Here is a 27,348-nt window from a genome sequence, read left to right as displayed (position 1 = left end):
TTTGGTGCAAAAGCTATTTCTTCGGTCCATTGTCTTTTCCAGCATCTTCATACATACCAATTGCATCTGATTACACATTCCTCCCTAGGGTGCAACGTCGTCATGGTTGCCACCAATCCAACCAAGGGATGCGATGCGAAGTGGACCGAGCAGGCGAGTAGCGAGATCAGGTATGTTGGTATCATGAAATGTGTCGTCGCGCTCGACTGAGCACCTGCATTTTCTCGGGACCAATAAGTTTCGACTCATTGTACAACGGTCTGCTTTAGTGTGTGTGTGTGTGTGTGTTTGGACAGTGGCGTGGGTGTATTTCCACCATCCGGACAGCTGGTATCCTAAAGTGTAAATTGGGAGTATTGCATTCAGCTGTGAGTCTACAGTTGACTGCCCTTTGTAGCAATGTCGAGAGTGCGAACGTTAAATGACAGCAGAAATTTACATTCACGCTTTATTGCATTCAACTGAATGCTATTAACTGGAAAGCTGGTTCGATCCTTTTGTGTTCGTGGACGGACGTTATATTGGGGCAGTAAATAGGGATAACGATGTCACCTGGAGAAAAATTCAATCTCGTTTATCGAACCGCTGCACATATTATTGTAACCAGATACCCGTGTCACATAAACTGTGCTCAGCTCGCATTTAATATATTAGACATGTTTCAATCAAGATAAAGGTATGGTTCCCGCCAAATGGAACTTAAACGATTTTTTTTTGCGATTGCAAAGTTACACGACAAATCAGTAACCCCGTGACGAGCGTTAATCGCGTCTTTCCAAGTAAAGCCTTATGCCATCCTTGGGTCGGGTGATAAGCTCATGATTAATTCGCTGCTCATCACGGGTGTTTGCCGAGCGCACCTTAAACTTCCGCAGCACCGCCGAGACGAGACTTTTCTCCTCGAGTAGGGCAAACTTTTGTCCGATACAGTTTCGTGGACCCGCGCTGAACGGGATGTATGCGTAGGGATGGCGGTTTTCGGTGTTTTCCGGCAGGAAGCGATCCGGGTCGAATTTCTCCGGATCTGGGAAAAATCTGGAGGAAATGGAAAAAATATATTAGAAGGAATTTGAGAATTACGAGAACAACGATTTTTTTCCTATTATAGTGACTTTCAACACTTTTGGATGGTTCGTCACTTTTAACTTCCATTTTTGGAAGAATGTCGGGAGTGAGAACTCGTGACCATTAGCGTGAGAGGTATGGATGTTACCACTACGCCAGATCGCCTCCAACAACGAAAACTTTGAAAAATGTTTAATACAGGATGAAAAATCATTGATTGAAAGCATCTATAGTAAGAAGTTGAAGCTGAAGGTATTGTTTTTTTGCAAACCGGGGGTACTTTCGTAACTGCATGCATTTTTGCTTTCCAGAATGTGTTTACCTAACACGGACTACAAAAGCGGGTACGAACACTACGCTTTGGGTCGGTTATTCAATACGGCATTGGATGATACGCCTTCATATTTTCAGCTCTCTTAACTTCTACACATACCGTTTGATAATTAGGCAACATATTGATAATTCTTTGCTGCGATAACGTCGATTGATTCAACAATATGCTTTAAATATGAATGTCAAAATCGAAACTGAGTGCCTGAAGTTCATCAAATCAGGCAAATTCACGGTGCGAGAAGTACGTACACTTGAGAGATGCAATAATTTTAGAGAGAAATATAAAATACAATGGTCGTTTGACAATTCTTCCGTTCACATATTTTGGAAGTCTATGAAAAATGAATGAAATAATCAAGTATAATGCTGTACGTAAAAAGATAACGACGGTCAGACTCATTTATTAAATTTATTTGCAAAATTGCATTTGCATTTATTACTTTTTATTTGCAAAATAAATATGTTGAATTTATTTGAATTCGGAAATTGATTCATGAAATAATTTTTTAAATCAACACAAACAATTGAAGGAAGAAGGAAGAAGGAAGAAGGAAGAAGGAAGAAGGAAGAAGGAAGAAGGAAGAAGGAAGAAGGAAGAAGGAAGAAGGAAGAAGGAAGAAGGAAGAAGGAAGAAGGAAGAAGGAAGAAGGAAGAAGGAAGAAGGAAGAAGGAAGATCTACTCTCTTCAGTACTTCGAATATGTGTTCATAACCAAACAAATCTTGTAGTTTATAGAATTGAATGTGTTGTTATACAAAGTAGGGGCAAATAGTTGATTTTACGATAATGTGCTTCCATCGCTGGGTAGTTTCCATCATCCATTACCATGCGGGGGGTTCGAGTTCGACTCCCTTTTTGGTCGCTTGGTTTTTCGTCAAATAAATTTCCTCTGGTCTGTCACGCGTATTATAGAGCTTGACACTCAGACTGCATTCGAGGCGTATTATTTAGCATAAGAAACCTCCACTAAGTGTCACTCATATAAATAACGTAGGTTATACCTACGTTGGGACGACCTGGGAACGTTAATGCCATCCAATTTTGGATTTCAAATCACAGTCTCAATCCAACTAGCGAGCGGAAATCATAATTTTTTAAATAGTGATATCACAAACTCGATACGAAGGATGAAAGGGATATATCGCCAACAACAGCTGTGTTGTTGGCGATATATCCCTTTGGTCGAAAAATTATTCAAGATTACCTTAGCATGGGTTCCCTCTCATTGCTCGATTCCGGGGAATGAGAAAGCGGACTCGCTAGCTAAGGTGGGCGCTTCAGAAGGCACACTTTTTGAAAGGCAAATTGCTTATAACGAATTTTTTCACATTCCTCGTCAGGACACACTCGTTAGTTGGCAGCGCATGTGGAGTGAAGATGAGTTCGGTCGTTGGTTACACACGATTATCCCTAAGGTCTCGACGAGTGCATGGTTCAAGGGATTGAATGTATGTCGTGATTTCATTCGCGTGATATCTCGGCTTATGTCCAATCACTACAACCTAAACGCGCATCTCTATCGCATTGGGTTCGCAGCAAACAATCTTTGTGATTGTGGCGATGGCTACCACGACATCGAGCATGTTGTCTGGTCGTGTATCCGGTTCCATGCTGCTCGCTCTCAGCTCTCTAGAGCACTGAGAGCAAAAGGCAGACAATCGGATATCCCCGTCCGGGATATCTTAGGTAGCCGGGATCCTGATCTTCTGCTTCATCTATACCTGTTCCTCAGAAACGCCGATGTCAACGTTTAATGATGTTTCCTTTGTTGTGTCCCCGTTTCATAACCCTCCTACCCGATCGATAAACTTTTACTTAGTCGCGGCAATACATACACACACTCTTTACAGATACACGGGCCAAAGGTTGTGCAGTCCACTGATCATTCAACAAGAGCCAAAGGTTGTACCGCTCATGACAACTCTACACGAACTGATGATTGCGCCGGCTAGTGACCATTCTATCCTGGATTCCTCGAGTCGAGAAAGACGCACCACGCTAGATATGGGGTACAGACTAGGGAGCGTTGCTGATTAATGGTCAGCTGCATCCCAATAGGAAGTAGCCCGTGTCGGGCACACGTATAGAGCATCGAAGACTGCAACATATCAATTATGAGAACACTTGTAATACTAACCTCGAGCCAACCGCGAGTAATCGGTTACATATTACTAACATAGTTGTAAGACAAAAATTGTCAAAATATTGGACTCCCGGCCCCGTCAGGCTAACGCCACATGTGCCTTAATAAAAAAAATATATTTTGGAGCTGTGTAATCTTGTTCGGTGAAAGCACTGGGTTCATTTTAATGTCGTCTGCTGAAGAGTGCTTCTGTATTTTTGTATCACATTCACACAGTTGTTGTTTATATGCGTTGCTACATGTATGCCGCAATGTATTCGCTGTGTAATTGTGTTTTTTTAATACATATATTTTTGTGATGGTTGCCTGCACATGAATTGCAACTGGTTTATAAATAATAGTGCTTTTTTTCGATGTAAGTACCGCTTCAATTTTCAGCATTCAAGCGAATTGAATTCATATATATTTTTTCATGAGTTTTCCCGATCGATTGTTTAGTTTTCGTGATTTCGCGCAGTTAAAAGTGGTATCAAAGTACAGCGCATTGATTGTGAAGAAGATATGTTATAGCTGTTGGGGTTGTGCTCTTTGATAGAAAACTGAAGGTGGAACTGAGTTCCACAGCGGATTACTTCCGGGGGAATTGGTGCTTTTGGGAGCGTCGGAGATTTTTTTTTGGAGAGACTGTCAGTCGTCGGTTGGTTTGTCTCTTAAGCACTGGAGTAGTAATTTTGCTAAGAGATACTGAAAAACTAATGGACGTTTTATAAATTCAGTGTTTTAGTGTCGCACATAGACAGTTAACTATCAACATCACATGTTAGTGATGGGAATTAATTTGATCATTTTCTCTAATTGGCTTTTCATTGATTTGCGAATCGTGCGCGCCCTGCAGTGTCAGTATTCATTCACCGACCCGTGTCAGCGCTACCAAATATTTGTACTAAAGAGTTCTCAAAGTTCTATAATGTTTCTTCTCGCAGGTATTAATTTCGTAGTCCTACGTTAATAATGAGGTCGTGCCTCGGACATCACACTTCTATTTTTTTGTGATTTTTAAAAGACTGTAACTTCTTTATACTTGAACATCTGGAGATGAAATATACATGTGTCGCTGACTAATATATGACTTTTTGGCTGACTCTATAAATTGACCTTGTTCAAAATTTAATAATTTTTCATTCAAGCAAAGGTATTTTTGCGGGAGAGTCTTACGGGAACATTCTATGAATGAAATCAAATTCAAATGATTAGCTTATTTGAATTCGTTATTGGTTTGAATACGAAAATATTGTAACTGTCTTTGTGAAAATAAAAAAAAAACTGCTTTCATTCTTCCTCGATACTTTAGTCCAGGGGTTTTAAAATGGTCCTCCGCGGGAAATTTGTGTTTCGCGAAGTTATAGCAAATGATCCTACTTGAAAACCTACCTTGGAAAAAAAACATTCTTTTGATTTAATTTCACTGGGCGTATAGTGATTACCTTGTTTACTCCGGGTTAGATATCGTGTGTAATACAAATAGGATTTATTTTATTAATCAAAAATGCAGGTGCTACTGATTGATGTACACGTTATCTCCAGGTGTTGATTCATAACGAAGTTACAGCTTTTCAAAAATTACAAAAATATGATGTTGTACTATGTTTCTTCATTTTCAATTGAGCTAGAAACAAGTATATATAAACATGAAGATATTATATTCATTTCTTCAGTATTAAAGAGATGTTACAACGATAATTCCGGTTCATATATAGACCAAAGATTACATGCACAATGTGTGTTGTGTAAATCGAGGCTCATGCAGTGACTGAGTAATTAAGATTCTTATCGTATGATAACAGATGCAGATTTTTACAGCGAAAATCAACAATCCAATCTTCGCGACCGCAATGTCTCACTGTCTGGCTATCAAATTGTAAATAGAGGCTTCATGCCTGCATGGAACATGCTACGTTTCGTTACACATTTTCTAAACGCAGATCAATGGTATCCATTTTCTTCGTAAAACCACAAAAACTAACCTTTCATCACGATGCACATGATACGCTTGGATTCCGACAATGGTACGTGCTGGAATGTGATAACCCCCAAGCGTGATGTCCTCGCTTAGTGTGCGGCCAAAAAACGCCACTGATGGAAAGATTCGAAGCGTTTCCTTCAGGCAGCGTTCCAACAGTTTCATTTCGTTCAGATCTTTCATTGTGGCTGGTCGGTCCGAGCCGGCGAAAATGGAATCGAGTTCCTGGTGCACTTTATCCTGCACGTCAGGATGTAGCCCTAGCAGGAACAGCGCCCAGCTCATGCCAGCGGTTGTAGTGTCGTGGCCCTGCAACGGTCGGGGAAGGAAAAATGAGTTTAAGTGGTGCCGAAAACCGAATTCCGACCGAGATGCTTTCAAACGAACCGATAGCAATTGTTTTGGCCGCTAATGGTTCATACGATCGTATGAAGTACATGTACCATTAATGTTTTTTGCTATTGCCAAGTTTTCGGTTTCCAAATCAATTGAATCGATAACTGGAAATCTCACACTCCAAGAGAAATCATTTTACAAGAATTTTTATTTCTGCGTCCACTTTTATCACGAACGACTGGCCTCCGGCATACCTCGAACATAAACGTATCGACCTCCTCGCGTACATCCTCATCCGTGAGTTGATTATTTTCTTCATTTCCCTGCAGCAACAAATCGAGAAAAGCCAATCGCTTTTTCACACCGAAGACATCTTTCTTTTCCGCCGGATCACCATTTCCTGTGCCGATTTGTTCCTGCCGGAGGGCTTCCTTTCGCTCACGAATGACCTGGCATTTTGGGAGGATGGGATGCGAGAGAGAAAATAAATGTTAACGAAATTTGAAGCAGGAATGTTGAATAGAGGTTTGCTTATCGAGATGCAATGAAATCATTTTCGACAACGTGTCTGTTTCGAGGATTTCAGTAACTCCAAGAATAGAATCTGAAACAAATTCCATGAGCTCGTTTCGTCACTTCTCTTACAATTGGAATTTTCCTGTTTTCGTTTACGTTCTATTTGATTTGTATCAATAAAAATACTACCCGATGATGATTTAGATTGATTGATCGAGTAACGTTTTTTGATCCTTTTTTGCGTTTTAATTATTTACCTTATAATTTTGATCTCAAAATTGGCAACCATTTGAACTTATTATCGAATTTCGTACAATGGATAAAACAGTTGTAAATATTACCTGCTTCGTGTAGCCGTGAAGGACGCCTAAGGCTTTATCGAAATCGTGTCCGTATTGTGAAAGTTTGAAGAACATATCGGGATGTAACCAGGGTCGTACCAAACGTTCTAGAAAAAGTTCACTCAGTCTATTGAAAGAAAATGAAAAATCAACTATTTTTCCGGTAGATTTTGAAACCTGCGTTGATAACTTACGCGTAAACTGCCTTCACATACTCGTTGTCATCATCCGTTTGGGCGTTGACATTGACTCCCATGGCAGTTTCTGTAATACCGGTAAATGACAGTAAGATTATTTCTTTGAAGATTGTATTTGAAACATTCTGAGTGCAAAATTTGAACCATCAGAATTGGGTCCTGAAGTGGTTCATGGGATGGAATGATTAACAGAGTAAATGCTTATTCACGTTCACGTTTCTTTGTTTTTAAGAGGCTTTAAACTTTGCAGTTCATTCGCCTCCAATATTGGGTGATGATATAAATGCTTATTACACACGCAAGTACTGATTCCTGCTCAGCTACGTTGACCAAATAGTTCAGAATTAAAAACGGGGCAGGTAAGTAATAAATAAACAAAAAGACAGGTTGGGTGAAGAAAATCAATAAAAAAAACAAACAATCAAACATTCTTAGACTTACGTACTTTGTACTTCACAACGAATATTTAGACGATGAAGAAACATTACGAAGGAGATTATGATTTTTGGATTTTTTTCATAAAATCCAACACATTTTATTGTAAAATTGAAATGAAAGTTCTGTTTAACAATGCTCATATCATTCTTAATTCATACTCGAAAGAGACCTCAAACACATTGTAGATGCATGCATTACAACTTTCTTGATGTTGTGATTCGACAAATTTACACGATTTTATCGAACCAAACTTGTATGTTGTCTTTTATCACTAATACAATTTTACATCTATGTACCAATTATCGCAATACTGAAAGCTGCCCTGTTCCTACTATCGTAATACAAAATCGCTTTTACGAGATTTTTCACCAAACAATTGGGACACTCCCTTACAATTTATTGTGACACAGAAAATTATATTTTTTTCAATAGTTACATCCATACATCGAAAAAGTAAAACTTTTTAGAACAACAACTTTTACATGTTTTCTTTGAAAAAAATGACTGCTCATATGATTTATTTTCAGAAAATTAAAAAACGTGTTTTTCAGAAAACTGAATTTCAATTTTTAAAATAGAATTATCCAATGTTATTTTTTTAACAATTTAAACAATTTCTTACATTTTATTGTTTGACCAAAATTTTGTAGGTACCGTCATCCGGGGGCAAATTGATCAAACGTATTACTGAAAACAAACATAATTTTCAGAGGTATTATTCAATTTAATTTTAAACTTTTTTAATCTGACATGTTCAATAATCATCTGAAGGTTCTTTTTGTCAATGGCTCTCTCAACGGATCACTTATTAAATTGCATGTAAATTCATGATTTTCTGAATAGCATTTCCACTTTTAACTATGGTAAAGAAACATTTTCCACACATCAAAGCAATATTTTCAGACGCTAAACATAATAATTCACTTCTAGCCGATACTTGATGAGCTTAATAAGTAATCCAATACTTGTAATTACTATTCGAACAAGTGAGAAAAAACTATTTTACAAAAAAACACCACGAATGACCAGATCCAAATCCCTTAATGCGACATATCGAGCGTCTTATTTTGTCAAAACTAGCTCATTTGTGACCATTTCAAGAGTTTTTGGCCACATTTCGATAACCTAAACGATCTCCGGATGACCTGCAGATCAGTGTTTAAATCAAGTTATTTGTATTCTCAAACTCTTCAATTATCATTTCCCGCCTAAAATTTTTTTTTTGTTATCAATACCTCCAAACATTCACGTTTTTTTACTATGAGCAAGTTAATGGGTCCAATCGTAGAACTGTCCATTGATTGATCTTCTATTCGACCCCGTTGAATTTATCTTTTACTATAAAACTCCTAACTAATGAAAATTAACTGAACTAAAACTCATCATTATAATATCAGATTATTTTCAGACACAATTCTCGTTCAAGATTTTTCAATCACTTGCAAATAACATATTTCTCCGTTACATGGAATAAATGTTTTATACAGAAAATATGATATAATAAAGACAGCCCTAAATCGGACAATTCCTTTCTCGAGTTCTACTCTTATCAACACATCCGGCGAACCCTTTTTTTTGGTATAGATAGAAGAAGATATATGAGTGCGTTTCATCACATTAAAATCCATTTCCAGTTTCGAACAAAGATCAATTTCGCTAGCGCTAACATCAAATGGACTAACAGCACTTGTCACTATGTAATTGTAGAACATATGGGAATTTATTTTCCGAATTTTCTCTTTTTCTTCAGAGTTTTCCGAAAATTTTCAATTGTCATGTTTGGTTGGAATATTTTTGGTTGAAATATGTGTAATATTTTTATGGGACCCCCTCTCCATTCCAGAGGAGGGAGGTGTGTCATACCATTATAGAAATATTTCGCATATCCAAAAACCCTTACATCTTAAACTGTGCTTGATCTTGAGTTATGCAGAAGTTTGTGTTTCGTTTGTATGGCAGCCCCCTTTAGAGAGAGGGAGGATTGTATTCACCATAGAAACGTTTCGTGCCCGTAAAGCCTGCACATTTGGCTCCATTTGCTTAGTTAGTTTTCGAGTTGTTCAGAAATTTGTACTTCATTTGTATGACAGCCCACCCTTAGAGAGCAGTAGGGGTGTCTAACCACCATAGAAACATTTATTGCATCCTAAAACCTCCACATGCCAAATTTGGTTTCGTTTGCTTGATTAATTCTCGAGTAATTCAGAAGTTTTGCTACATTTGTATGGCTTTTTCGATTTTTTTTCAATTCTTTTTTCGAAAAAAATTAACTCAAAAACCATAAGACCCGCAAAGTTTTGGCCAGAGAATGAAATGTAGGTAGTTGTCTATGTATTTATTAAAATATTCAATAAATACTAATAAAATTCAATTAAAAAATCACATTGAAAAAAAAATGCTATTTTACCCAAAAATATGTTTTATTTTATTCTGAAAAACAAAAATATATTAACAGTCCAGACAATTAGCAAAAAATCATTCATACATCGAATGAAGGGTACTGCTATAGGGAAAGAGTTTTTGAAACAAGACCTTTGTTTCTTTTGAAAAATTACTATTGGTGTTTTACTAGTTACATTTTTGTGTGTAAATAATCGCGATTGACATATTCTGCCAACTATTTTCTGTGTAGAAACATGTGAAGAGCATACCGAATGCGAGAATTCACGCAAAAAAATGTTTCGAACAAAACATTGGGCCTGATCACGAGCGCCACTTCACGGTGAAATCGAAATGAATTGTATGCAATTGTATGGAGCCTCCATACTTCTTGAATGGCGTTAACGTTCACTGTGGAACTTTTGCCGTATTAACTAGCGTCATTTATTAATACTTAGTTGAGATTTCTTAAGCCAAGCAACACGCCTTGAATGTATTCCGAGGGGCAAGCTCTAGGATACGCGTCACCACAGTGCAAGTCGAAGGAAATTTCTTTGACGAAGTATCCTCCGGCCAGAACGGGAATCGAACCCGAACACCCGGCATGATAATGTGAGACGCTAACCAGTAGCCACGGGTCTCCATACAAAAATGCTTTATATTTCAGAAACTATAAGATATGAAAAGTTGACGTCTTCGGCGAACGATCTAAAGATCGTCCATTTTAATAAAATCTAACACATTGTCGAATACACTACATCTTGACTTTAAACTCTTAATATTGTTAAAGTCAAGATGTGAAAAAAACTTAGAAAAAGTTAGTTGTATTTTTTTCGAAGAAAACATGAAAAAGTTGGGGTTAGAAAAAACTTCATCTCTGTAAAACTCTTTCGTTGTGCGGATGACTTGTTGGTTATTGTTTGAGCTATTCATATATCTTTTTTGAGCACATTTGTTTTAAGAATTAAAACGAAAAAACGTTTTTCAGAAAATTTAATTTCAATTTTTTAAATAATTTGTTTTCCGGTGATTTTTTTAAATTTTTGTTTTTTTACATGAAAATTTAAACAATTTCCTGCATTCATTTTTTGCTACAGAAATTTGCTTTTTTTAAAAAAATTCAAATTTTGTTTTAGATTTCATGTATTCAAAGTTGCTTAAGTGACCAGTGTCTTTACATACACAACATTTCACTGCAATCTGAGAACCTAAGACGAGTTGGCATGGAATTCTTCAATAACAAAACAAGGTACAGTAACTACAGATAGTAAAATTGAATAGCGAATGGTGTTGCGTCACTTATTGAAAAGGAATTTGTTAACTAACAAAAAATAAAATTTTAATTGAGTAAGTAGGGTATGGCGGGGCTAGTTGGTCAGTGACGATATCTTGAAATCTGAGTGTCTATAAACTTAGCGATCTATGGATGAAAAAAAGACGAATTGCTAATGCAATAAAGCAAATTGGAATTTTTTTTTATTAAGTTGGTTAAAAAATACGGAAATGGTACCGATTTTTCCAAAAATCATTCACTGTTTGCGCATTATAAAATGTGTTCTAAAAATGGGTAATAATTATGAAAAACATCGGTTCTAACGTAAAACAAAGGTTTATTGTATGTTTTAGTTTTAAATGTTAATTGAAATTGATATTAAAATTATTTTTATTGAATTTTCATAAATATTCTTTTTGGAATACGTTGGGAATACGAAAAGCACCGTAATAGAAATTGCTCGTTTGAGAGCAACGCAAATAAAATGTTCAGGTATGCCGCGTCTCATTACGCAAGCTATAAACAAATATAGAAAGCATATGTTTTATGCTAATACCTGTGTATTTCAAACGATATGATCTGATACCAACCAGCGCACAAACCACACAATACAAATGTAATAGTGATATTTGTATTTTTTGTTGTCAAATTTTCAAATTTCGAATAATGATAAATCAAAACATGAATACATCGAATAACTATCACAGTAATTGCGATTAATGAAAAAAGAAACCATTTTTTCAAAAAATACAGTGCAAATTTAGTTGAACCGTCATGGTGTTTTGTCGAAATTCATCGAATATACTAAACCATTTACGGTTGAAGCATGAAAATAATTCCTTGCTGGTGGAGGAGACTGGGAGGAGGAATTTAGCGTCTGCAGGAATGAAAGGCGGAATTGAAGGAGGTGGTCTAAACTCCTGTACTAAAGTGGTAGTATGAAAGTGTCAAGGAAAATATACCATACTAGTGGTCAATGATTCTATAAATATACTTCTTTTGAACTAGTAGTTATAGGGGCCAAGCAGAAATTTTCAAACAAATCTGTTATTTCAACAACATTCGAGGAACAGATAATTTTGAACAGAAAATATTGTATGTTGGTGAAAAAAAAATATTGTGTATCACTTTCATGACCTGCTCTTTTTTCAATCGCCGGAAAAAATAACGAAATGGTAGATTTATCAATATACTGAAATACCATTTCATTCACAAACCATTATTCCGCACCATGTTTATTTTAAAATTATATTTAATGTAACTTTTAAAATTATGATATCATAATCTTTTCTATTATAAATATCTGTTCATTTTGATTACAAGAAATAAATATTCGCTCGAGTAATCGAATACTGAAAGACAATTATTCGAATGAATCGAATATTTAAAAATGGCCCCACGATTAGGGATTGCATTACCGTGCCAAAATTTCAATAACCGATTTTTCGGTAACAAAAATTTCATTACCGGTAAATTACAGGTAAAGTTCGATATAACGTACCCTCGTTATAACGTACCCTCGATATAACGTCACTCGATATAATGTACATTTTACCTCGATATAACGTACACATTTCCAAAGTGCAAAGGATTTTTTTTGAATATTTTTTATCTGAAAGAACAATGAACTATCTGTGTTGTGATGCTAAAACATGGTTTGTACCTCTAATCAATCCCAAAATACAGCTGGTTTTGTGATTCCGGATTCTAAATGAATCAAGCTTTAATCAACTGTACGAAAGGAAACATCATGAGAAAGTCTGGCTCCGTCTTCTAATCGAATTTATTCATTAACTTTACTAAAATAGCAACACAATAATGTATTTTAGGCTACGTTTGTGAGTCCTTTATTACGCTCCGATATAACGTACAATACGATACAACATACAATTTTGAAAGTGAAATGTACGTTGTATCGAAGTTACCCTGTACCGGTAAAAAAAACATACTTTAAAATATACCAGTGCTGTCTCGACCGCCTGTTCAAACTGTTCATAGAACAGGTAGACAACCTCTGAGAAAAAAATTGTTCTCTTTATTCCAATTTGTAGCATGGATGAGGAATTATCGCAGGTAATTTATTTACAATTTCCATATAATCATGAATATCCTTATTTTATTTTTTGGTTGTGTGAAATGACTACACCACCTAACCCGCGCGCAACAAAACACAACACTACGAAATAAGCAGTAATGTGTACCGGGTTCAAACCTTCCATGTGAACCCGCCGTATTTCAAACACTGCATCTTCAAGAGTGACAGGACAAACGCAGTCAGCTATGTGTGAAACGTTCAATACTCCTAATACGCTGCCTTGATATTTGAGGTTCAAAGTTTTCTGCTGAACGAAGTCGATGACAACGATAGAAGACTTGGTCTTGGTCACGCAACTCCTCTGAAATAAACCATTTTCTTGAAGAAACGGCTTTTATGTTCGCAAAAAACCATTTTGCACGTTTTCGCTGGTTTAAGTAATACTTAAGGACACAGTGAATGTGATTTTGTGTTCTTCTAATCTAGATCGAATCTCATCAACAAAATTTCCAGAAGAGGAAAACGCCCGTTCAGAGTCCAATTATGTTGGGCGTACAGTACGAAGAACCTCTGATGCCCTCTGTACGAAAACTCTTGTCCGAGGGTTTTGATCAATCCTTTTCTAGACTTTGAGCTTTGGCTGGACGTTGATACCTTTGATTGTTGCAATCGTCTTTCAAAATTTTCCTTGATGCTCAACTGTTCTGTAGGTTTCGCATCGGTCAGTGGTTTTTTTTCTTTCTGTTATCCAGCTACTGAATCAATATCATCATCGTCAAATTTGATCAAGTCAGGAATTTTAAATGCCTGCTTGATCAATGCAGTCGGTGACGTTTGATAGCAGACGCCAAAGTCATCATTAGTTTTGTCACGTCCACGAGCAGAATGATTATTCATATACGGGAACAAATCTGCATATACGAAAGATGTTTCTGTCATCCTTCCAATCAGCTGCTTCGAAATTTCTGATGACTGCTCCGATAGCTGTTCTAGCATAAATTGCAACCTGGTGTCAGATGCATATAGGGTGCATTTCTTACGCAATAGCAGTTCAACAGTGACCAGAATTGATTCGAGGACATCAACCAATTCTTTATTCGCTGTCAGTTCTTTATCGCTGAAGTTTATCTTGTGTTCCGTTTTCAGATCGAGCAGCGCTTGTTGAATTGAAGTTCGGAGGTCGTAGAATCGGCGCAATACTGCCAGTTGTGGTTTTTCGATCTTATTTGATTCTCGAGTGATATTTCAAAGTGGCATAAATGCAAATATTATTTTTGCTATATAAATAAAAATTTCCGAAATTAACGGTTATTGATTGCAAAATTACCGGTAATTCGGTAATGAAAAATGACCCGGTATTACCGGTAAAACCGGTTAACAATCTCTTCCCACGATTGATCGATAATGGAATAAACAAAAAAATTAGACATCTCTAGCTCTGGATTCTGATGCCAGATACATGGAAGAGAGACGAAATGGCTGGAAAAGATTGCCTGGCTAATTTACAAAAACGAAATTCCACGCTATCAGTTAAAAACTACCTACTATTCTAGGCCGAGCCAGACTTTTGAAGATTTTTATGTAATTTTAAGAAAAGTTAGAAAAAAGATGAGAATTTGAAATTTTCAGAATTTTATTTTTTTTTTATTGACAACATGATATTTGTTAACTGTTAATTAGTTAATTTGTTTTGATTTAATTAATTAGTTAATAATGAAGGAAACATCTAATGGAAAAACAACGCTTATTATTAGACCAAAAAGAACATGCTTATTGTATGATAGAAATGATTAGTTGGTCAATTTATTTTGAAATATAAAGACGTTAAATAAAAGAAAAATGACAAATAAATGATTCTTTTGTTATTTTTCATTAAAAGGGTAAATGGTAAGCTTCATTGTGGTACTTAATTCTAATGCAAACTTCATACTACAAGGTTATTACTGAATTTATTTAAAAATGACCAACTAGTCACGCCCTACCCTACACGGCGAACCGTTCAGAATGCATTCTCAGAATATGCACAAAGCATGCTCAGTGCAGACCTTGAACGGTTGCGCAGTAGCAAACAAGCAAAAACGGGAAAGTATAGTTAAAAGAAATATTTACTTAATCTTCGGCCTTGCACCGGACACCAGCGATGCCATATTAAAATCTGTGCTTTATGTCCAAAAATAATTTTTCTATCTCAGTTTTTGTCAGTTTCAAGTTTCAAGTGAGTTTCTTCTTATTTATTTTCCCTAGAAAAATCAGTCAATTCAGCACTGCGTGTTATTTAATTGTTGTTTAATGTTTGAATTTATTCACGTTTCACGTTTCTTTGTTTTTAAGAGGCTTTAAACTTTGCAGTTCATTCGCCTCCAATTTATTCATTCCATCAATCACAAACTAGTAGAGTGAAGTGAGAGAATGGATACGGCATTGTGACCATTTGGATTGAAACATTGCAGTGATGAATGTACATATGCACCCATTGATTGTAATTCCTTGCACGATGATATCTCTTCCAAGCCGAGTTGAAATTGCATCCGATAGAAATACTTCTACTTCTGCTGAGATGAAAACTATCCACCCTATACTCAATTCAACATTCTGAGCACACAAGCCGCCCACAATCCGACCACGAAATGTGCCTGTGCATCTAATCAAGTCACGCATATCATCCGTACTTACCACAGATTATGTCCAGTGCGGCTTTGGTTATAAACGGGTACACGTCCACCGGTTGGCCGGTGTTTGCGAACGCATCGAGACGCTTGGCGAGGATGGACCCATTCTCGCCAAACACATCGCAGAAGCCGTTCAGAATATTGAAATGAAATGTGGGTGTAATGAGCTTACGATGTTTGAACCAGCGTTCACCTATGCGGAAAAGAGACATGTTTGAGTTGGTGGTAATGTCGGAGGATAACAAAACGGAGGACAGTTGTCGGTCCTTGCTCCGCTACCGGAATTTTGGATGCAATGATCTGGTTGTTGCTATTCAGTGAGGAGAAATTCTCATTTTTTAAAATATAATTTCTCGTCTTTCATCAGGGGATTTTAATTGTTTTGTGATTTTTCCATATACGCTCGATACGCAACACTGAACTTTTTTCTTACCTTTCGAGGTCAGTAATCCTTCTCCGAGCCACTCACTAAGAAATTTGTATCCTCGAGATTTTTCGATATGCTTGCTGGCGCCGATTACCGCTTCGACGTATTCCGCTTTGGTAATCCTCACTTCCGGCGTCATTCCAGTCCAGATTCGATGGATGTTCGGATAGCGCCGTGTGCGTTCATCTATTATGTAGAAGATCTCTGTAGAAGAAGGTGCGAATGACTAGATTATTTAGCCGGAATGTAGAGAAGAACACAATAATCAGCCTAACAGCAAATTGGTCGGAAATTGGAACGTAATTGAGCTAGCTACCCGAAAGCTCCACACAAAATTTCGGCTTGATAAAATCGTGGTGTTTCCGGTAGAAGTACTGTTCATTAAATTATCACGAATATCTTCCATTGTGATATAACTTTCAATTTCCCGTTTTCTTAGAGTTTCACAATGTTTTAAATTATATGTAATTATTCTTCTAGCATCTCATCAGGTAAGCTACAGACATTCATCGGGATCAAAGTCCAATCGGAACTGTGTCGCGATGTTTTCTTATCTTGCACTCGCGACAGCTTCAAATAACGGCAGCTAATACATATTGCGCAATGAGTAGCGGCGCATACCCACCATGTGTTTTTCTCCCGAAGAAGGCGTAGGTTGTTCCGATCAGCGGGTAAGCCTTCGGACCGGGAATCTTGTCGATTATTTGGGCATATTGGACCCTTTTCACGCACCACTGAAGCAGCGGAGCGAAGATGAGAAACGTCACTACGCCACAGATGATCGTGAATAGTTCAGACATTCTGAACGAAACACTTTGCTGCACCTGGATACAGATCCAAACTTAAACTGTGCTGTGTGCTTCGGGCAGCTTGAAAGGCTCGACTAGCGCTAACGGCAATTGCTGAAGTTAACGGAGCAGATTTTGCGTGTGAGGAGTAAAACAATTTGATGCTGTTTTTGTTTCTTTAATCTCATTCTCTCCACAAGGTTTATCCGCTTACACGCGCGTTGATTTGTATTTGTGGCGCTGTTTGAATACAAGTTTTGAATTCATTCAGTAGCCGGTTTCTGTATTATGTCATATGGACAACTAGCGGCGCGTTGTTTATTATTGATGCTGTTTAACATTTTGTTTGTGTATACGTCTCGGTTAAAAATCTCTAGCGAGATACATAATCACAATACCTCTTGACGCAGAGCCGTTAACCGGTTTTGATAATGTTTCTCAGTTGTATTGGTTTCGCACGATCACCTTCATCAGTTCAGCTTATTTTCATGTATGAAATATAAATACAGTTCCGGAGTTTATGTGATCTGCATTCGGAATTTATTATCGAGAAATACAATATTGGATGGGTAGCGGAAGAGCTAGCAATAATAAACGTAGAATGTTGTTCAAAAAATTCACCGCCCGAGCGGAAATCGCAACCTCCTGCTAAGATAAAAACTATCAATTTTACTGTTTGTCAATTCGACATTCGACGAGAATATTCAGACAAGAAATTGGAACGGAAATTTACCGGGAAATATGAATTGCGCTCTTGAAATGCAAAAACGGGTAACTTAAGGGGGGACCCCGGTATGGAAAGTCAAGAAAACTGGATTTTCTTTTTTGCATTTTTGAGAAGCTTATGCTCTCAGAAATGTTGTCCTGAAAGGATTTTTCGGTATTTGATTTCGTTGGAAAGCTACAGCCCTCATACTTCTGGCTTTTGGCGTTTTTTTCACCTCAAGAAATATAATACAGGGGAACTTCGATATAACGTACCCTCGTTATAACGGATCCTCGATATAACGACACTCGATATAACGTACACATTTTCAAAGTGTGATGGAATAATTTTTGAATAATTTTTTTCTGAAGGAACAATAAATTATCTGTATTTTGATACTAAAATGTACCTTTGACCTTGTACCTTCAACCAATCCCGAAATACAACTCTTTTTGTGATTCCAGATTCAAACTTCATTCAACAGTACGAAGGGAAACATCATGAGAAAGGCTGGCTTCGTCTTCTAGTTGAAATTGTTCATTAACCTTACCCAAACAGCAACACAATAAAGTAATATAAGCTACGTTTCTGAGTTTTTTTTATTATGCTTTGATAAAACGTACAATTCGATACAACGTACAATTTTGAAAGTGATACGTTCGTTCGTTACCCTGTATTGCTGTACGAATTATTGAACGCGTTTTTCTCGAAATCATGTTTTTTCAGCTGGTGGTATCGATATCTCAGGATCTACTCGACCGATTTGGCTGAAATTATTTATCAGCGTGTAAAAATGAGTTATCTAAAGCATTACATATATTATATATCTATTATGATATCTCTTTTTTTTTATTTATTATGAACATTTAAACACTGATTTTTCATGAAAAATAACTATTTTTTTAACAAAAATATCCGCCATATTGGCAATTTTTAGAATTTTCAAAAACCCCTATGTAACTGTTTAAGTATTGTTCTAAAGTTTCAAAATATTCATTGGAATTTGTTCTGTGACACCCCGTTGCCTCAGAACCGGTACCACCAGCAAGGTACCGATTGTCAGACAGAATCTACGCATCCAGCTGTAAACACTGTAATAATCATGATTCGTGTACTCAAAGAATGAAAAATACATCTTCAACTATACCTTAAACCAAAATACCTGAACACTTCTTTAATTTCCAAACAACCGAAAAAAAAATCACGAAAATTCATTATTTTTCGACCTTCTAGACATGGGTCCCCTCTTGAAGGAAATCCGTTATTTTTAATAGTCTTCGCGTAGTAATCTCAATTTTCAAATTGCGATTGGGTTATATTGAGTTGAATTAGGAAGATAAGATTTCGTACTGAACGGTGCATATTTGACCTAAATCGGATCATTTTTTCATCTTTCTTTGATAGACTTTCAGCCGTTTACGGATTTGTCTCTGTAAAATACGACAAAGTGTTCTGTTCAAAGTGGCAGGAGATATGATCTCCGTTATCAATTACATCCTATGCATGACGCTTTTTCATGGTAATCCTTAAAGGCGAATGAACTGAAAAGTTTAAGGTATTTTTCTAGTCTAGAAATTTGAAAAAATCAAAAAATGTTTTTTTTCATATTTCTGAAGTTTAGGCATTCAAGAATATACTCTAAAAAGAACTTTTTGAGAATCCCATCATTTACCGAGTTATAACCATTGCATCCGAATGCAATGGCTATAACTGCATTGTGATGCAGTATCTAATCTGATACGGCCATAGCAAATGCGTTTTTTGAAACTAGTTTTTTCAAACTAGCGTACACGATATCAAAAAATGATTCTATGGTGGTTAGACACTCCAACCCCCTCTCTCAGGGAGGGCTGTCATACAAATGAAACACAAATTTCTGCATTATACGAGAGTTAATCAAGCAAATGAAACCGAATTAGGCATATTGAGGTTTTAAGGGGCAATAAATGTTTCTATGATGGTTAGACTCTCCACCCCCCTCTTTAAGTGGGGGCTGCCATACAAATGAAACACAAATTTCTGCATCACTCGAGAATCAATCAAGCAAATGAAACCAAATTTTGCATGTGGAGGTTTCAGGGTGCAATAAATGTTTTTACGTAGGTTAGATACTTCTCCCCATCTCTTAGCGAGGGCTGCCATACAAATGAAACACAAATTTCTGCATTACACGAGAGTTAATCAAGCAATTGAAACCAAATTAGGCATATTGAGGTATTGAGGTGCAATAAATGTTTCTATGGTGGTCAGACTCTCCATCCCTTCCTTAAGGGGGTGGGCTGTCATACAAAAGAAACACAAATTTCTGAATTACTCGAGAATTAATCAAGCAAATGAAACCAAATTAGGCATATGGAGGTTTTAGGGTGCAATAAATGTTTCTATGGTGGTTCAACACTCCTTCCACCTTTCTGAGGGGTGGGGGGATTGAGGTGCTGCCATAGAAATGAGTTCGGATTTCGATTTCGGATGTGAGGGTTTTGGGGTATAAGAAATGAAGAAATGCTTCTATAATGGTATGACACCCCTCCCTACTCTGGAATGGAGAGGTGGTCCCATAAAAATATTACACATGTTTCAACCAAAAATATTCCAACCAAACATGACAATTTTCAAATTTTCTGAAAAAAAACTCTGAAGGAAAAAGAAAAAATACGGAAAATTAAATGTTCTACAATTACATACTGACAAGTGCTGTTAATGCATTCGATGTTTGCCCTAGCGAAATTGATCTTTGTTCGAAACTGGAAATGGATTTCAATGTGATGAAACGCACTCCTATATCTTCTTCTATCTATACCAATAAAAAAGTATCGCTGAATGTGTTGATAAGAGCAGAACTAGATGAAGGAATAGTCCAATTTAGGGCTGTCTTTATTCTATCCTATTTTTTTTGTATAAAACATTTTTTCCATGCAACGGAGAAAAATGCTATTTGCAAGTGGTTAAAAAATCTTGAACATGAATTGTGTCTGAAAATAATCTCATATTATAATGATGAGTTTTGTTAGAAATACTAGGAATTTTATAGTAAAAGGTAAATTCAACGGGGTCGATTAGAAGATCAATCAATGAACAGTTCTGCGATTGGACTCATGAACTTGCTCATAGTAAGAAAACGTGAATGCTTGAAGGTATTGATAACAAAAAACAAATTTTGGGTGGGACGAAGTTTGCCGGGTCAGCTAGTGAGGGATAAATGTCTAGAGAATGTGGTCGGTGTGGTAGTACTTCTTAATTCACATTCTAGAAAATTTCTCACCTATGGAGATTATTCTTTGTAAGCACTAAGCAAACGATGATTGTTTGCTGCATTTTTCTTTTCAAAAATACAATGAAACTCTCCGTGTTTTCCGGTATAAGTTTCGACATTTTCAGTGCGATGAAATTAACTGTTTACATTTTGATCAAAAGAACTGTCAGTGGGGAACCCAAGGTGAGAATTTCAGTAGCGAACATGAAATGTTGGCTCATGTCAGTTCAACAGGGGTTCAATGAGGACGTCACCCGGGTAGTGCCCACAGAGACAGCCGATTCAAATTTATACTAACTGTAACGGGAATGCGGTACTATTGGAATGCTTGCATGGGACGAACATTCAAGGAAAAAAAACCACAAAAGTCGATTGGGCGGTAATTCGTTCGACGATTAAAGCAATGAAAGCATAAGACGTACAGTATGGTGTACCAACAATCTAGAATGGAAAGAACAGGAAAAATATAATCATTGAACATGTCAAATTTTCAGCTTTGTAACATAATTCCTGCTACACTTCTACATTCCTTCTTTTGAAACTACTGAATATTTGTTAGGTAGCGCCATTCGTGAAACCCATGGAAGGATAGTGAACATGTTGAAAAAAAACACATTCCACCAACTGGTAGAAAAGATAGTAGAGTCTTATAATTTAGGGAGTCGGTTCAGAACCACCTTCCACTGTATAACCACAAGTTGAAAGACTCAACATTAACTGACGAATGCCCCGATCTGTACTAAAGTAGCGACCGATGTTTTCATTCCGATATATGTGAAAAGCTATCGAAACACAATTTTGGGCGTGGCATTGTTGCAAAATAATCGAAAGAAAACGAAGGTTTGAAGTAAAAAATTAATTGATAAACTAGATTGAGGGATGCATTATTTATTGCTCCATTAGTTGTCTCATGCTCGACGCAATACTAGTAGTGAGACTTGATTCAATTTTCTGAAGCACTCCAACGTTTGATCGAATTACCGCTTTTGTATCGTCGCACTTGAGTCCATTTCACGGGTAGCTTAGAAACGCAATTGGAGATAAATGAATCGGGGGAAGATGTGCTAACGATTTAACGATACGGATCAATGTTACGGTTTGTGGGGATTACCGAAGTGTCGGACTTTTGATATGTCAAATGATATTATAAACATAATTTAATTTAAACTCATAGCTCTTTACTGAAAGCCTTGCTCTTCCATAAATACTTCTGCACTGTTATCAAGAAAAAGAAGAAGAAAATGCATATCCATTGGCAGCATGAATTGGTTTAGTTCTCGATTATCTCAAGTTCGAACGTGCCGTAAACCATTTTTGCATTCACCCCCATCCGTAGGTTGATTATTTACCACTTTCCAGGGCAACATCGTTTCTAGTATTTTTTTACTCAAACCCAATCTGTGCTCCATCGGAGCATCTCCGTTTCCGATGCTGAATTTTTTCTCGCATCAGTGATTCGTTCCGTCTGCAAATGGCCTACATCTGAGGAGCAAAAAGGAAAAATAATCTCGGGAAGCAGCACAGCAAACTTAGATGTGGAAGATGCACCTCGCCATGTGGAGCTGTTGGTGAAGAAACGATGGCACGGTCCAATTGATTTTGATTTGTAGGGAAAATTTCTCGCCTCACTTGTCGTGTTTCTGAGATTCGTTGCAACCATGTTGTTCGGGGTGTATCCAATGTCTATCTTGTTATCAAACCGGAGACGAATGAATCGTAAGATTTAAAGTCTCCGTGGACAAAGGAAAAGAAGAAGAAGAATACTTGCAAATATATGTAAGTCGGAGGCATTTTTATATTGCAAGTGAGGTGAGTGATGCGATTAATTCTAGCAAATAGAATTTAAATTTCGATTTTCAATGTCGGTTGCTTCATGAAATTTCATATAAATGAACGATCATGTATTGTGAATCATTTATCACAAGTGTAACTGCAAAATTGTATATGGTGGCAGTTGTGTGATCGCATTCAGGCATTGAGGTGTTACGTTGGGTTTGAAAATGGAAATAGGTTTAAAAAATAAACACTCAGAAAGTAAACATTATAAAAGAAAATTACGCACCATCTAACGACTAATTCCCATCCTTGTGTCATCATCACTCGATTGTAAACAATGGTGGAGTGAACAAACAATATCCAACAACCAAACAAAAATCATTATCAAAGAGTTTAATGATGTAATTCTTCAAACAAATCCAAAATCAGCATGCACCGGATAGCCCAACGGAATCCTACGTCAACAATGCGGTCGTGTCTCAAACACAACCCTTCTGTGACTTTATTTTGTGACTACGCAAAGGTTATTGCAGCATGTTATTGGGTTTTGGCTTATTTGAATTATCGTTTTTTTTTTGGCCGGTTTATACCTTCGAGATTCATATTGGTTTAAGCTGGGCCCGACCAGTGCCGATTGTCCCATATTATGAGGCGTCCAAAAGAATGTTGTCGCGAAATATCCATTGTCATGCATTATGTGATATATGTGTCGTGGCACTGTACCTCTGAATCAACAAATGTTGCATATTCTTCTTTTAACATGCCACTAAACTTAAGAAGTTTCTAGATTTCCAATCATGTTTATCTCTATAGCGTCATGTTGCTCAATATTCCTTTGTTGAAAACAACACATCACAAAAACCTCAACGTTGCTATGGCTGTGAAATTCCGCCCTGCGATAACTCACCCAAAATAATTAAAATTTGATTCTGTTGCTGTCGATATCAAACGCGTATATTGCATATATTCTTCATCGGAAAAGGAACATAAAACACAGCGCACAACTTTAGAAATGTTTCAAGAAACCAGGCAAAAAATAGACTGCCATCCCGACGGAGCTCCGACGAATCCGGACAGGAGCCGACGATCCATATCTATTAAGTGCAATTTGCACGCGCTAATTAAACGTCTCCCGTACGTGATGCTGCATTTTGATGGAGTTTTTATGTGGAAACCACTTGAAATTAAATTCTTCTACTCGACACGAACTATTTTTCGTTTGCGCGCACTAAATGATAGCGGAGGTGCTGGGTGTTCTGAAAGGCGGAGCTGGAATGCAGTGAAGGGTTAAACCACTGGCTGCAGCCATGTGGCGGCGGGAAAAAAAACGCGTAAAATTCTCATTACGAAGTTTCTGGTGGAAATTTTCTGCTGGAAATAATACTGATATAAGTCTTCGCGAATAAATCTGCTCAGTCGCGTAGAGGGTTGAGTAAAAAGTGGAAAGTTTTCGTTCCATTACCACTCTTGTACGTTTATCTAGGGTTTTCAACTTTTTGATACAACATGCTGATGAATTCTGAGGAAACAGTTGTAAGAAAAAAAAAACTGTAATTCATATTGGAATTAGTTTTTTAAATGCCATTAGATTACGAATTGATGTCAATTTCTCATCAATCAATCCTCTTCAGATAAGAACAACAAAACTAGAGAATCAGTAGAGTAACTCGCAGAATTGATGTACTAAAACGGAAATGTTTTTAGCCTTTCTGCCGCCAACCATCCTTCCTTGTTACATCAGCGTTGATTCCGTGTTCGACATAGGCGATGCAATATAGAACGATCTCCAGCGGTTGGTGTCAAAAAAGGGGTTTGAAATTGCTGATGGAACGTGTGACGCCTCGTGATCCTGATGTACTTAAATCACTAGTGAAATCTTACCTTGTTGAGCACATACTTGAACTGTGAAGCGTGGGTTCTAGCGAGTTACAACCATTGTACAACCAGTCAGCCAATTAAACAAGCACTGACGGCTTATATTTTGGGAGGATTATTTAGCCTGGGTGGTCTTTACTGACATCCGCTGAACCCAGCATAATGTTATTCTTGTGGGGGAGTGAATACCAAGTATTTTGCAGTGATAAACTTTGGGTGACTTTTAGTATAGAGCAATTCCAAATGAAATCGATAAATGACAGAACATGAGTATTTTTGATTCGAATGAAATTTTGTGTTCCGTTTGGGTTGGAGGAAATATGAGTTTTTCACAGCAATTGGGAATTTTTTGACCCAAGCGTAACTTTTGAATAGGGCGTATCGATTTTAATAAGACAAATCTTTGATTAATTATTGTGTGATTTTAACCACGAAAAGTCCAGCCATTTCGGAGATGTTTTATCCTTTATCCGCAGAGCACATGTCTTGCCTCTATCGCTGCCAGAATGCCGAGGGAGACGAGATCTCGTGCTGCGTAATTACGTTGGGCGATGCAGTGTTGGAGCAAACCTTATAGCCGGCGAAATATAGGCGGCAGGGCTGCATCGCATAGGCACGGTATGTATAAAAGGGACAACGCAACGCATTGCGAGTGAAATACATTGGATGTAAAGGGTGTGTCACATCAAATTGCATCACGGAAAAAACGCTGTAGAAATTCGCCCAGTAGACCGGTCCTTTTGAAAATTTTAGACAGTAAAATAAAAACTATTAAACAACTTTTGGCATTTTCTTTTTATTCATACTTCGAGCCCAAGCCCGTATGCGAGATCCGGCCAGAAGATGGTCGGGCCCTCGTGCTGCTTCAATAGTGGTAGTAAGCGCTTCTGTAGGCACTCCTTAAGGTAAAGCTGCCCGTTTACCGTGCCGGTCATCACGAAGGGGGCGCTCCGCTTTCCGCAAGAGCAGATCGCTTGCCACACCATGTACTTTTTGGCAAACTTGGATAGTTTCTGCTTGCGAATCTCCTCCGGAACGCTGAATTTGTCCTCTGCGGAGAAGAACAACAGGCCCGGAAGCTGACGAAAGTCCGCTTTGACGTAGGTTTCGTCGTCCATTACCAGGCAATGCGGCTTCGTCAGCATTTCGGTGTACAGCTTCCGGGCTCGCGTTTTCCCCACCATGTTGTGCCTTTCGTCGCGGTTAGGAGCCTTCTGAACCTTGTATGTACGCAGGCCCTCCCGCTGCTTGGTCCGCTGGACGAATGAACTTGACAAATTCAGCTTATTGGCGACATCCCGGACTGAACTCCTCGGATCACGTCTAAACTGCTTAACTGCGCGCTTGTGATCTTTTTCACTGACGGAGCATCCATTTTTGCCGTTCTTCCCCTTCCGGTCGATGGTTAGGTTCTCGAAGTATCGTTTTAGTACTCTGCTGACCGTGGATTGGACGATTCCCAGCATCTTACTGATGTCCCGATGTGACAACTCCGGATTCTCGAAATGAGTGCGCAGGATTAATTCACGACGCTCTTTTTCGTTCGACGACATTTTTCCAAATTTACGAAAAATTGACAGTGAAGCATGGCCAACGTGATCTATACACTCTTATCTGATTATAAGCGAAAGCTAAATATATAATTCCTAAAAATTAAATTTCTACAGAGTTTTTTCCGTGATGCATTTTGATGTGACACACCCTTTAATAGGAGGATCACATTCACGTCCCACACAATTATATAAAAAAACTATGAGTTCTAACGAAATATTGTCTTAAGAAGAGTTATAGTGTATTGATGTCCAAACGTGAAAAAATACACACCGAGAAAAAAATAGTACTCTTTTTTTTTAACACTTTGGCGTCCGGCGACACCACAGCGGTTACGCACGCAAACTAGCGCCTGACTGCCGGCGACACCACAGTGGTTACGTGCGCATAGTATCTCAGTGGCCGGCGATAGCACTTGAGTATCATTTGCATTCTGTTGGGGTTTGGTTTAAGTAACAATAACATACACAGACTATCAATTTCAATGTTTTTATAAGTAGGGAAGGTGGGGAAAAACGGACATATTAAGAAGAACTTTTATTATATCTTTCGAAACTCGCAGTTTCTTTCATTTCAATGTACTGTTTATCGAAATAATCGGTCGAAGGTTTTTCAATGTTTTTAATAAAATTAAAACAGACCAAAAAGTAGAACATTTATTCGATGATTATCCGCATTGACAAATAGTGGTGGGAATACGGACATGTTTGTAATATTTACGTATGTGTATCTTCGAAATTTCATGAAATTAGGGGAATAGGGTTGAGAACTTATGAAAACTAACGATAAGATTAGATTTCTATTTCTAGATCTAGATCTAGTTCTAGATCTATTTCTATTTCAATTTCTAATTTCCCGATAATGTCAAGAACGGGCGGCGACAAGCCAAGTAATTCGAGTTAGCGCTGCCGGCGCCAAGCGCATATTTTTTTACGAATCGTGCGGACGTCAAAGTGTTAATTCTTACTATAAATAAAATCGCTAAAAAATAACGCGCGGTCGTCGTGAACAGTCGTAAACGGTCGTAAATGTTCGTGTTCTTGACGTAAACACAAACATAGTGAGAGAGTGAGCAGTGAGCAGCTGCGATGCGTTTTTTGTGTGAGAGAGTGTGTGCGTCTGCGTGTGTTCGTTTGCGTGTATATGCTTGTGTGTGCGTGTGTGTGTGTGTTTGCATGTACGTGTGCGTGTGCGTTTGCGGGAGTGTGTGTTTTGGTTAGTTGATTGGTTGATGTAATCAAAAACAGTGTGAGAGAGTGAGCAGTCAGCAGCTGCGATGCGTTTTTT

General features: G+C 37.6%; 1 protein-coding gene across 3 annotated transcripts; it reads right to left on the bottom strand.

Moving 5' to 3' along the window:
* Positions 1-568: 568 nt before the first annotated feature.
* Positions 569-23,669, bottom strand: LOC129775463 (cytochrome P450 4C1-like). Of its 3 annotated transcripts, none has more exons than XM_055780241.1 (8): positions 23,543-23,669; positions 16,119-16,316; positions 15,690-15,878; positions 6,889-6,958; positions 6,695-6,821; positions 6,092-6,286; positions 5,506-5,810; positions 569-1,035 (listed from the first exon to the last, which is right to left on the bottom strand). In XM_055780241.1, the coding sequence occupies exons 2-8, from the start codon at positions 16,249-16,251 to the stop codon at positions 762-764; spliced, it is 1,293 nt and encodes a 430-aa protein (XP_055636216.1). In that variant the 5' UTR covers positions 16,252-16,316; positions 23,543-23,669; the 3' UTR covers positions 569-761. The 3 variants fall into 3 exon arrangements, with proteins under 3 accessions (XP_055636216.1, XP_055636214.1, XP_055636215.1); XM_055780239.1 differs by lacking the exon at positions 23,543-23,669 and adding an exon at positions 16,738-17,033; XM_055780240.1 differs by lacking the exon at positions 23,543-23,669 and adding an exon at positions 16,429-16,533 and having other exon boundaries at positions 16,119-16,338.
* Between the last annotated feature and the right edge of the window lie 3,679 nt (positions 23,670-27,348).

The sequence above is a fragment of the Toxorhynchites rutilus genome, chromosome 3 (assembly GCF_029784135.1).
Source record: "Toxorhynchites rutilus septentrionalis strain SRP chromosome 3, ASM2978413v1, whole genome shotgun sequence".
NCBI classification, from domain to species: Eukaryota; Metazoa; Arthropoda; class Insecta; order Diptera; family Culicidae; genus Toxorhynchites; species Toxorhynchites rutilus.
This window is presented reverse-complemented; position numbering and strand designations above follow the sequence as displayed.